Source organism: Vidua chalybeata, chromosome 8, assembly GCF_026979565.1.
Source record: "Vidua chalybeata isolate OUT-0048 chromosome 8, bVidCha1 merged haplotype, whole genome shotgun sequence".
Classification (NCBI taxonomy): Eukaryota; Metazoa; Chordata; class Aves; order Passeriformes; family Viduidae; genus Vidua; species Vidua chalybeata.
Window position 1 is genome coordinate 24,049,509 of NC_071537.1, and position 12,758 is coordinate 24,062,266.

Here is a 12,758-nt window from a genome sequence, read left to right on the forward strand (position 1 = left end):
CCCATGCCCTTGTCCTTGCAAAAGCCAGGCTGGCATTGTTATTGGGATTATTATTATTATTTTATCTCACAGTGTGCTCAGGGGTTTCTTGCAAGCAGCTCTGTTCAATTGTTCAGGTGGTGGAAGTGTATGGACCATATTCAATGATCTTTATTGTCCTTTTTGTCTTGCAGATCGAGGGATTTTAATGGCTTTCAGGTAGAAGAAAGTGGAGACAATCAAAATGAATTCTATGGACAGGCACATACAGCAGACCAATGACCGGCTGCAGTGCATAAAACAGGTAAGCTGAAGGTGGAGGTCATTGCTGCTAAATGAGGGCTGGGTGTTGTGTGGCAGGTGTTGCATATTACAGTTGCTTAATGAGTGTCCTTGCCCTTCAGAGGGAAGGAATGAGACACTCTAATCCCATTGAAGAGAGTACCTGCAGTGAGAGCTGGTGTATTAACCTCAAAAGCCAAACTTTCCCATGCACCCTTCTAAGAACTCTTTAGCCTGGAGACTCAACAAATCTGGCTCAGCTGGAAGCAGAGTGGTGCTCGTCCTGCCAGCTCAGCCCCGGAGGGTCACAGCGGGCGGCTGTCGTTCTAGTGCTCTGAGCACAGTAATCCACAATTCCAATGGGCCAGTTATGATTTTAATCCAGTAGCTGACCTGAGACCTGCACTGCCTGGAGACTCAGAACTTGGATGGTTGGCACATCTCCAAGTGCTCAGAGTGCTGCTTAATCAGTTTGCATGGAGATTGTAAAAACTTCTGATTGCGAGGTAAAATTTTCAGAAGCATCTGTTTGTGAAGATGAAGGGCTCTTCACATGCCACTGCCTTTCAGTGAATTATGTCTCATTTACAGATCAGATTTCCCCACTGTAACTGTGCTTGCAAATGCTTTTATAACTGAGTGAAACTACAACAGCGAGGACGCAGAGACTGCCTTTGCCTGCTTTACCCTTCTCAGTGAACTTTGGTCTCCAGGGTTGCAGGCAGTGTGTATTCTTCCCTCAAGTATGTTCTTATCCACATGCAACAATCCTAACAGAATTTTCATAGCAAGGGTCCTTTTAGAGGAGGTTAGCAAGAGAATGGTTTTTCATGTTGGTATTTCCTGTGTTTATCTCTAAATCAATGCATGCATGCAGCAAACAGGTGAATAAATGCAAGTTGCACACAGATATTTTCAAGATCCCATCTGGATCCAGGAGATGAGCTCCAAAGTTCACCTCTTCAGACTGGCTGAAATTTTCCGAATTACATTGGAAAAATAGAAAAACAGAAACTTGTTATTCCATGAAATAATGTTCCAAAATAATTTTTCACTGTTGTCTGGTCAGTTTTGTTTGTCAGATCGGGTCACAGCAGAGTCCTGCTGCTTTAGTTTTTTATTTGTATTAGCTAAGTTAAAAAACTGCCTGCCTACTTGTGCCCTAGGACATATGCATATTGCTTCTTGAGGCAGCACAGAATTTCTCTGTTCATAGATTTGTGTTGTAGACACAAGAACCCTAAATCAAAGGAACTGATAAAAGATAAGCGTGGGGGTGGTACTGGATAAGTAGCTCTGGATTTTTAAATTTATTTCTTTAATGACAACTTCCTCAATAGAAGCAGCCAAGGGGAAGTGCTGATCTCTCTGTGGTGAGCAGCGGTGGGACACAGGAAAATGCAATGATGCTGTGTCAGGGGAAGCTGAGCCTGGACATTAGGAAAAGGCTCTTCACTGAGAAGATGGTCAGTCACTGGAACAGGCTGCCTTTGCAAGTGGTCACAGCATCAATTCTGTCAGAGTTCAAGGAACGTCCAGATGATGCTCTTAGTCACATGATTTAATTTTAGGTAGTCCTCTAAGGAGCAGGAAGTTGGGCTTATTATTACTTGGAGGTCCCTTCCAACTTGATATATTCTTTGATTCTATAAGAATGTGTTTATCTTCTCTTAGTTTCATCAGTCTCCATCATTACGTTATTATAACTTTGCCTAGATATTAGTGGAAGTTTATCTTTTCTAGAATGTGTTGTAATGCAGGAATATGTGGGTTTTTGCAAGTCTGGTATGCTTTGGGTGATATGGAAAAAGATTACAGCTCACACCTAAACCAGATGATTTTTCTCTCCATATTTCCTTTATGAGAGAGGGTTTCAGAATGAATCAAACAAAGCTAGTTCATAGGTCAAGGAGCAGAAATAGGAATCTTTTCCTGCAGAACTGTTGGTCGTAATCCATCCTTGCTCTGTGGTGTCTCTCTCTTTCATCACTCTGCACTGAAAGTTAATGCATCTAATGGCCCTTCAGAGGCCTGAGGAAAATATGAATTTGAGGATTTCATCCCAGTTGCTTATGAACGACTATCTGGTCCAAAAAAAAACATGCCCTTGACAAATTGATGTCCTTTTTGGCCATCCTAGCCCATAGGATGAAGAATGAAGGTTAAATTGCAGAACAATTTAACCTTCTAGCTGTAAGAACAGACCTTTACATCAAGTGGAGACAAATGGAAGATGCTGCTCAGCTCCTTTTTCTAGAGCTGTCGGTTTCTGTACATAATTTATATTATTTTAATTAGATAAGAGAATATCAAATTACACTTCTTAAAGTTTTAAAGAGATAATTTTGCCTATGTAATGAGTACTCTGTCAGTTAAACCACTAACTTCATTTATACGTACTGCTGTTTTGCATATGCAGCTTGGATAGTTCTTCAGTGATGAAGGCTGGGGGAAGGGAGGAAGGTCAGGCTGCCCAGAATTTGTGTAGCACTCTCTGTTTTCTTTGATCCTGGAAGAAAGCTTGGGGTTTTCTGGTAGACCAGGAGCATGCTTGTGCCAGAGCTCAGAGGATGCCTGAAAAGGAGCTATCCTACTTGGGAATGCTCGTGAATTCATGGCTCCCCCATTATGCTTAGGCCCAAATAAAAGAAGAGAAGAAGAAGACTTGTTTTCAACTCATGATGAACTGTAGTTAACTAAGACAGTGGCTGAACACCAAAAAATATATCTCAGAAAGCTTTTATTTTGTGCTAGTGGCACTTGTAGTTTTGTTGGAGAGTAATGACTGATTTAAAAAAAAATAATAATTTGTTTTGTTGAAGAAAGTAGCATCAAAACTGCTGTTTGCTTTTTCATAGTTCCAAAATCTTGTGCTGTTATCTTTGCTGTAGTGGAGCAAGAGACAAAAACTAACTACCTTTTTGAAAGACACTCAACTCTCTGTCACAGGGTCATAAATTTCCAGCTTGAGGACATTTACCTTGTTCTTTGAGACAAGTCATTAGCTGGCTAATAGTAGAAAGAGTAATTTCCAATTCACCCATTGAGAGCTGGACCACACAGTGCTCTGTGCATGTTGAGTTTGGGAGCAAAGCACTACCTTGCATGGCTGTATAAATGTATCTTCACCTATTCTGGGGATTAACTGCAGGGTTAGATAAAAATGTGTCTGCCTTGCCTTCTGGTCTCCTCTGCTATCCTCTTTTCCCAGACTGTGAACAAACAGTGCTGCTGTTCTCCTGAGCACACATGTGCTTTTGGGGTGGTTAACACAGCAGTGGTGTGGAAGGTGTGCTGCAACAGGGGGAGGAAAACCATCCTTCCTTGGAGCCCGGCATCTGCAGGTTTTGTAACCCTGCTGGCAGCCAGTGGCTCCTGCAGCCCGACTGAGAGCTGTCTGCGCCCTCCCTGCCCCTCACTCCAGCCCCTGAGAAATGCTATAAATGGTAATCCATGTGCCTCTTTAACTAGATCATGTTTCAGCACAGGGTCAGGACAGGCTTCTTTCTTCCCAGCTCTGTGACTTGTGAGACACCCACAATATCCTTGCTGACTTCTGTTCCAGGATCAAGGTTGTGTTTTACCTTCATCTTTTTTAGTGCTTTAAAGCTACAAACCCAAAACTTGTATATGATCAGCTAGTTAGGAAATGAAGTGTGTGTTAAGAAGTGTTTCAGAATAGATGAAAGGGCAAACTGAAGAGGTGTCTGTGTATTTATGCTTAAAAAAACCCCAGACTTCTGTGGAAGGCTGGAACAGCTTGTGTGGTCTCTTTGTAGCTGATTCCCTTAGTATTTGTAAGTGTGTGTGCTTTAAAATCAAACATAGCTTTTTTGATGTACAGTGGAAAAAGCCAAAGTAACAAGCTTTCCTTAGCACGTGCAATTAGTTTGTCATGACACAGGAGACTCTTCAGGGTACACTGGAGGAAACTGGATGTTCAGGGCACAGGCTTTTTTCTTTAAGTCTTTGTCCATACAAACAAAACTACAAAATTACTTTTGTGCAGAGCAAAGGTCTGATGGCTCCTGAGAATTCCCTGCCATATTTGAGGCTGCAGTAATAATCTGTTTATGTGCTATGGGCTCATGGCTCAGGTGACTCTGGCACAACATCCATGAAGCTGTGGGGCAGCAGGAGCGGGTTCAGGCGGGCACAGAGCTGAATTTGAGAGCTTCCTTGCTGCCTGCTGCCCAGGCACAGCCTTCTGAAGGAGCCAGCTTGGCTCCTGCTGCACAGAAAATCCCAGTAAAGAATTGACTGGGTTTCTTAAAGCATTCTTCATAGCAGTCCAGAGGTGTGACTTTAACCAGATGCTGCTTTTGTTAGGTGATAGAAGCAAATGCCAGGGAAAATCAGAGAGTTGGGTAACATCTCTCTACTCTTACTCTAATGGGTCTACTTGAAAAACTTGGAGCTGTTCTAGGGACTTTGTGTCTCTGTTTGCTGTCAGTCAGTTTTGTAAGGTTTCTGTACGTTTCTTCTGAAATTCTTGCAAAGAAGTAGATGAAAAAAAAACCTTTCTATATTGAAATTATGAGGAAGCCACCTCTTTCAGAAGTGGTGTGTGATTATATCTTCCTGCTGGGCTGAGTACAGTTAGGCTCTGTACTAAAGCTGTGCTGAAATGTTAGTAACAGGTTGAGGAGAAGTGTGAAAAGGCTCTCTGGTGTCAAAAGTATTAGCTCATGGTGGGAACAGAGAAGGTTGGTTCTGCTGCTTGTGTCATGGTACATCAGGACACATGGAGCAGTATCGTCAAATGGTGCTGGATCACCACGTGAAAGGAGACGCACGTCACACAGCTGATTTCCAGAAACTGATTAGCATTTCTCCCCTCTTCCCTTCCAGAAGGCTTGCTGAATTGCTGCCTTGCAATGTTTTTTAGTGCCTACCCAGCCATTCAGAGAGATATGCTGAAAGTTGTAATTGCTGTGTGTTTGTGTTGATATTTTCTTGCTCAAATTGGAAACAAGCAAGCCCATTTCTTTCATCACTCAGCAGCTAGGTTTTTGGTAGCCTGCAATTCAGAGGAAAATAGAATTCTTTGTATATTTACATAACTGTTTTTAAGCGCTGAAGTGTTTGAACTAATTCTTGTGCTCTTCAGTGTTATTGTTGCAGACTCATGTAAATGCTAAGCAGTCCTAAACATGTCATTTTTAGTATACTTTGGACTGGTTACCAAGGACTGGTATGAAATTACAGCTGAAAAGATTTTAATAAAAGGAAAAATGCTTCCCATTTTTTTCATTCGCATGTCCTTACAAAACTGCCCACAGTACTTTCATAAAAATTTCACTCTTGAAGAACTTTGAAAATCAGAAGTATTCTTATGAAGAGTGCATTTATTTAGAATGTACTTTTTTTATATTCTATATAAACGTTGCAGGGGTTTGGTTTTAGCAGCTAAATGTGAAATAACAAGGCTAAAGGGGGAAAATACCTTATCCTTAAAAAGACATTTGATGGGCCTCAAGTGTTACAGTTTCTTGGTTGAATGGTCCATCAATATTGTGTTAGTAGCTATATTTCTTTCATATCTTTTTATTCTGAGGCCTATAGCCACAAGTTCTTTGTCTGCTTTTGTGCTCAGTCTGTTGGAATATTCCTCTGCTAGACTAAAGTATGTTTAGGGAAAACTGACAGCAGACCAGCTTTCCTGGCTCCTCTAGTCCATTTAGAGACTTGTCAGTCAACATTCCTGCTCATTAGATCCTGCATCCTGGGAGGGAAGCTGCAAGGGAGGGAGCAAAGAGGCAATTTGCTGGAAGCACTTCTGGCGGGGAGGGGGAAAAGAACACCTTCTTGTTGTTTGCAGTATTTGGCTGGTTTGTTTATCTGACAGGATTCCAGTGGGTGGAATATAACCCATCATGTTGTGAGGTGGATTGGTAAAGTTGTGGCAGCTTCACTTTGCCCATTCCCAGTTCTGGTGCTTTACTGCAGCACCTGTCCTTGAGGGCTGGGGTGTTACTACTCTTAATATTAGTTGTGTTAGTATCCTTAGTATTTCCACTTCAAAATGGAAAGTGCACATTTAAACTCAGGCCGAAAACCTCCAGTACCCATAGGATTTAGTATCATTTTATTCTTTCCTGTGCAGCAAGTTAATCTGGCCTGTTGTTTAAAATTGTCTTTCAATAAAAAAGGATGAATATTTGAAAATTCTAGAAATCTAGAAATCGAAGTTGAATCCATAGTGTCACCTTGGTGTCAGATGAGCATAGGAAGTCTTTTTTGTCAGCAGCTGGGTCAAGCTCCTCAGTGAAGGTGTGACACAGCTGGTGACATCTCTGACTTCTGTCCTGCCATTTCTGAATCTTCCTTCTTACGTATGCACTTGCTACTCGAGTTGCTGCTATTGTGTGCAACAGCACATCTATAGAGGTATGGCTTAGAGTTTGCAAATAAGTTTTTTACTATTTGTAAAAGCAGGTGTTTTCAAATGAATTGTAGTGGCAAAAGTTCTGCTAATACCAAGAGCCTTCAGCTGTGCAGACCTCTGCCATCATCTCCTGAAGGAAAAGTCTCATCACTGGTGGTGTTCACTCCTTCTTGCCTCTGTGCAGTAGCACATTTTGCATGGGCAGGTCACACAGCAGGTGCTGTGGGCAGTTTTGTAATTGAGGAACTGTCTGGGGAAGCATTTTTCCTTTTGATTTGCAAATATCTCAGTAATGCCTTGCTGGCTGGTAGGACCTGTGAGAATAGGTCATGTGAATTTTACAACTTCCACAGTTTGTGTAGTCATCATTTTAAGTAGTCACCTTGAGATTTTATCTCTGCATAGATTAAGAGATTAAAATAATAAAGATTAAATCAGTTGATTAAAAGTGCTATAAAAAGCTCAATAAGTAAATAAATTACTCAAATGAGTCAAAATTAATTGCAAAGCAAAATATGTCCAACAAATGTGCTGCTGTTCAACAGGATATACTGAAGACTAGTAGTTATTTTTCAAAATCGGTGAATTTATTCTTCTGAAATTTAGAAAATTAATAAATGTATCTATTTTAATTAAATTTTTATAGTTGGTTCTGTACATATATCAGAGGAGTTGGTGCTTTTTTTCCCCCTTGCCATCAACTCACTTTATACTTTTAGGTGGTGTTACTTCTTTTTAAAGAATGCACTATTGACAATCATCTTCCAGTAAAGGGATGATGTAGTACTTCTTTAATGTCCTTAAAACACCTTAATAAGGTAAGAACTGCATGAAAGAAAACCATGATCCAAACTTTTCATAATGATATATACATGAAATTATGAAATGGTTCACAACACAGAAGTATTTATGTAGACACCCCATTTTGCCTGAGTCCCTCACTTAATCTTCTACTAAAACACATTAAGAAAGTAGATTTTTTTTTTGTCAAGACAGCAGGTAAGCAAGTCTAAAACAAATAAGCCCATTTTTATCAATAAAATCCATTACCAATTTATGTATATATTACTGTAATAATGAAACATTATTCTAATAGTGCAGTGGTATTCTAACAGTATGGTCACTGCTTTGAGAAAATTAACTCCTTGATATGTTGAGATATTTAGGACTGAAACTACTGACTGAAAATCACGAGGGCATTTGAGAAGAAAGCTTCTGTATCATTGCAATGCCTGTTGGAGTGGAAAGGCTGAAGAAACCTCAGCATTGTTGCTGTAGTCACATAGAGAGACATCTCTTGCTAGCATAGGGAGATACTAATGGAAAATGGGTTGTTTCACTTGCCAAGAAGACCAAGTGAACTGGTTAGGCAAACTGATTTCATAATTCTGGTGAGCTGTAATTACAAATGTAAAGAGAGGCTGGAGCCTTGCATGACTGAGCATGGCCTTGGAGTAAGAGCAAACAGTTGTACCTTTGTCTTTTGACTTTTATCCCATAAAATCAGTTTGTGAGTGCTCAAGGAAAAATACTTCTGACCCCTCTGATTATGTGGAGTGTTTGTAAACCATACTGTTCTGTTTCCACTGCTCTCAGCTGGCATCATAGCAGTGCAGGTGATGAGGGTAAGGAAGGTACAAAGACTGCACCAACAATCAAGAGATGAACACAAGGACATACTGCCATTATTCTGCCCCATTTCTATCTTCAGTCAGATCTGATCAGAGCCCTTCAAGTCACAGTTTCCTCCTGAGCAGGGGAGGTTGGGGTAGAACAGTAGGTTGTGACAAAAGAAGTTTAATTTGCTGCATGTTCCCTTACTTAACATAAAGTTTTATTCAAAGTATATCATAAATATACTGCAGTCATGTAGATTGAAAGGAAGACAATGTTGCAGTTCTGATCAACAGAGTTAAGGAATGATTCTTGTTTTAGCTCTTCTGGCTTCTGTGTTTAGTTCTTGAGGATCAGATGTTAAACCCATTTCTTACACTTTGGTAAAACTAATGGACAAGCCAAGGTTGCAGTATCTTTCCTTTGCTCCTGCACGTGCATATAGGTGTGCAATCATCCTCACAAAACTCACGGTATAGGAGATCCAGGCAGCAGAACGAGGCTGCTCAATTACCAGGCATTCACCTTTTCTGCGATCAGTACTGAATTATACACACACCTTATACTAAAAGTGTATGAGAGAAGCATCAAGGAAAATCTGCATTAATATAGATTTGGTCCCTTACAGTTCATAACTGAACAGCTTGGGGGTTTTTTCAGTTCAGTGATGCTCATATTTTTTATTTGTTCTTTTTCTCATTTGTTTAGCATGCAATTTTGCACAGTATTTTTTTGATGTTAAAACATCCAATAAGGAGGTGCTGGTCATTGCTCCGTAATTGTTCTCTTTTGAAAAAGAAGCTGCAATGGACAAAGGGGCAAAGGTGACTCCATTTGCTCTGTTTTTCATAAGTAGGAATGGCTAACATGGTCTTAATCCCTCTCTTAGTATATCTAGTGCCTCTCAAAATGTGAGCCTAATAAAATATTTATAAGGCCTCCAATGGAATGAGCCATGCAAGTACAAGATAATTCTATTAATTAGGGATCTCTCAATCTCAAAAACACAAAATTTGGAGGGGGGATTATCTGAATGCAAAGTGCACAGCTTGAGCCTTTTAATTTTTTGCTAAATAAAACGATCTTTGATATTGAAAGGGACTTTAGAGAATTAAAGTATCTATACCCATATCCAGATAAACAAAAATCACACTCCCAAAAGACAGTGAAGAGCTCCATACTCCCCTCTGTCCTCAGGAAAAAGGCTGTTTGTTTTGAATATTGATTGCAGATGAGTTTTAATATACTGAGTATGGCTGCTGGTAGATAGGGCAAGGTGTCCATAATCACTGTTGACAGTAAAAAAAAATAAAGATGGAGAAACCACCTATTTCAGGTCATATAATTTTTTATGTTTAAAGTGTGTTCTTGAGTAGTGATAGCCTGTATTTTCACACCTGAGCTTTCTGGCAGCCAGTGGTTGATGGGGGTCTGAAGAAGAGGCCTTTGCATAGGAGGGGAGACAGGCTCATGGTTGGGCTCACTCACAGAGCTTGCTCAGGGTTTGGAGTAATAAAGGCTCTATCAATGTATTAAAGCAAATGGCTCTTGCTGATATGCAGGTCTTTTGGCACTGAGTGAGCCATCAAATTTAGGTCTAGCAGCAGTGTACCTGTGCACCGAGTGACTGAGAGACCAGCTGTGGTCATGCTGTCAAGGCTGTCTGACCAGGAATCCTATTTACAGTCCTAAGAGAGGTGATTAGTGTTCCTTTGGGAGCTGGATGCTCTTTGCCCCACATGCAGCACAGTAATTCTGCTCCCAGTTGTTTAAGTTGAAGGGCATGTGATCTCTGTCAGTTCTCTCTGCCTTTTCTCTGTCCAGCCCCCATTTTTCCCTACTCCCCTATTTGCCCTCCTTCAGCACATAAGTGCATTTTCATTACACATGACTGCAGACATGTCTGGATGAGCATTAAGATGGACAAAAAATAGTCTGAATTGCATGGCAGAATCTGCCAAAGCACCTGGCCACCAAATCCCATCTCAAGGGTCAGAGGAAGATACACCATACTTTTTTCTAACACCAGAGTTAGAAAAGTACTGTAGGCATGGAGTCAGCTCCATCACCACAACTGAAGTGGATCAGCTCCTTTACCACACATTATCAATTGGTATAGCTCCAAAGGAATTGTGGTTTCTGCATTTATAGTTTTGAATATACTTACTTTTATATAAAAATTTTGATAGCTGCTTTTCCATTTTTGTTATTAAATTCATAGAATTACAACCATATGAGAATTTTAATTTCCATTGTTGTCAAGAAAGGCTTGAAAACCTGCATGCTTGCAGCTGAAAATTGCAAGCAGGTCACATGAACCTCCCAGTTGTACACAGGCATTTCAAATGTATACAAAATTTATGCCATGCAGAGAATCTGGCCTCATCGTTTGGAGGAGATAGACTTTGTACTGGGTTTTGCATACATTAAAATCTGGACCTGTTGGAAAGTTTTGAGAGCATACAGATGAACCTGTTATCTAAACTTGGCTGAAGTCTCAGGATTACCTCAAGAGTAAATATGTACTGTATCAGAACACTAAAAATCCGTGTTTCCTTTTGGCACCTTTCTTTGTATACATTAAGTTTTATGTAGAATAATGTGGAATAATAATTAAAAATATTTATCTGGCTTGAAATAATTGAAAGTACAGTTATGTTTTTTTACAAGGAGGAGTTATGTTTTTTTACTTGTGAGGCAGGAGGAGTATTTATGCTGTGAACTTAACTGTGTCATCCTCTTACATTGATGATACAGCTCCACCTTTGGGAGAAGTTTCACGATGCGTTTAATTCAAAGCTGCTGCTGAGAGCAGAGTCCTGGTACCTTCCCAGCCCTACCTTTTGTTTGCTGCCACTTTCTTTGAGTCAGGTCTAGTGATTGTGTGGTCATATAAGGGATCTCACTGTGAGTCATGACTAAAAGTCTGCATTTGAGAGGTTAGATCACAGCAAGTGTGGTCTGAGGCACTGAAAGGGCTGGAAGTACATGTTGAGGCAAGGAAGCTCACAGAGGCAACCTGCCATAAGACTAAGCATTATCAACAAACTGTGTCCTAGGATTTAGGTCAGCTTCAGACTAGTGTTGATATGCACAAACAGTGTGCTGTAACACGTGCCCATGCCCATGGGCTCCTGAAGGGCCTCCCCTGCAGTGGCTCACACTGCTGCTGTCTCCCCTGCTAGTGCTAAGGTTCAAGGACCTGCCCTGCCTGCCATCCTGGAGGGCCAGTGTAGCTCAAATTGTTAGTGTAGAGTGGGCCTAATTTACCATGGAGGGAGGCAGGAGCCTTCTAAGGCTGGCAGCCCCCAGTGCTTGTGGAACAGCAGCCCAGACTTTCTGTCCTGCAGGAGAACAGCTGCCTCCTGGATTCACTCTCCCCAGCTGGTGGAGCAGAACATTTGCCAAGCATGCAGCCTTGCCACATGGTGTGTAGGAAGGGGTTAATTTCAGAGCGAAGAAAAGACTACCTACATCTCTGTGTTTTCTTTTTCTGTGCACTGAAAAGCTCCCTGTGTTGCCAGTGTTTTGTGTTGCTGATGTAAAATTCCCAGACTCGTTGATTAGTGAAGCTAGACAGTAGACAGGGTCCAAGTGGCTAGCCATGTGAGAAATTCAGTGACTGTAGGCTACTGTTAATTAACCTAGAATCTACAACATGGCATAATGTCTGTGTGATAAGTTATATTATCTTCAGCAGTTCAATTAAATCAAGGAGTGAGACACAGAGCAGACGTAACTCAGCAAAACAAACAGACAACTTGAGTCAGCCTTCATAATTTGCTGCGACATCACGTAAATAAATGCAATAACTTGTTTAGCATAGTTAAGCAGTTTGCTGCTCAAAAACTTATTTGCGTGACATCTCATTTTGAATAGGTTAAGTTGTGGCAAATTAGATATCTGCCTTCAGTCTGATGTATTCCACAGAAAAGAGGAAAAAACCCTCCACTGGAGATGTCATTTGTAAATTGAAATTCAACATTTATTTTCTATAGCAGCAAACAGGAACATATGGATTTCATGTTTAAATGATTCACTTTCCATACCATTGCTGTCACGTTAGCATTTCTTGATGTGAGATAATATTAAACCTCTGTAATTGTTCTTAATTTTGACTGATGTTCTTGCATTGCTTACTAGACTGTTCTAAGGTACACAAGTGTACAAAAGGGTTGAGATTCTATATTTAGGAAAGATAAGGCCATTGTCATTGCCATGTTTCAATGTGGATAATTGGTTTCAGTCTCCAAAATCATATTGAATCTTGGGTTGCAGGAAGTGGTTTTCACCCACTTTGGTGTTGGTGAGATGACTGAGAGTAGTCAATTGTGCTTTAGTATCCTTTTAAAGAATAAGATGTTTATTATATACACCTTTTTAACTCATAAGGGCCTAAATTCATATGTGGAATGAAGCTTCTATTTTTGTGCCTATTGCAGAGTTTTTATTGTATATCAGGACTTTCTTATCACTGTTTGATTGGAAGGAAGTA

General features: G+C 40.5%; 1 protein-coding gene across 1 annotated transcript in view; it reads left to right on the top strand.

Moving 5' to 3' along the window:
- Window positions 1-12,758, top strand: part of ZMIZ1 (zinc finger MIZ-type containing 1) — a 287,515-nt gene that overhangs the window by 131,902 nt on the left and 142,855 nt on the right. The window contains exon 3 of the mRNA XM_053948519.1: window positions 174-283. Within this exon, the coding sequence (XP_053804494.1) occupies window positions 224-283 (60 nt within the window). The 5' untranslated portion in view covers window positions 174-223. The remainder of the gene's footprint in view (window positions 1-173; window positions 284-12,758) is intronic.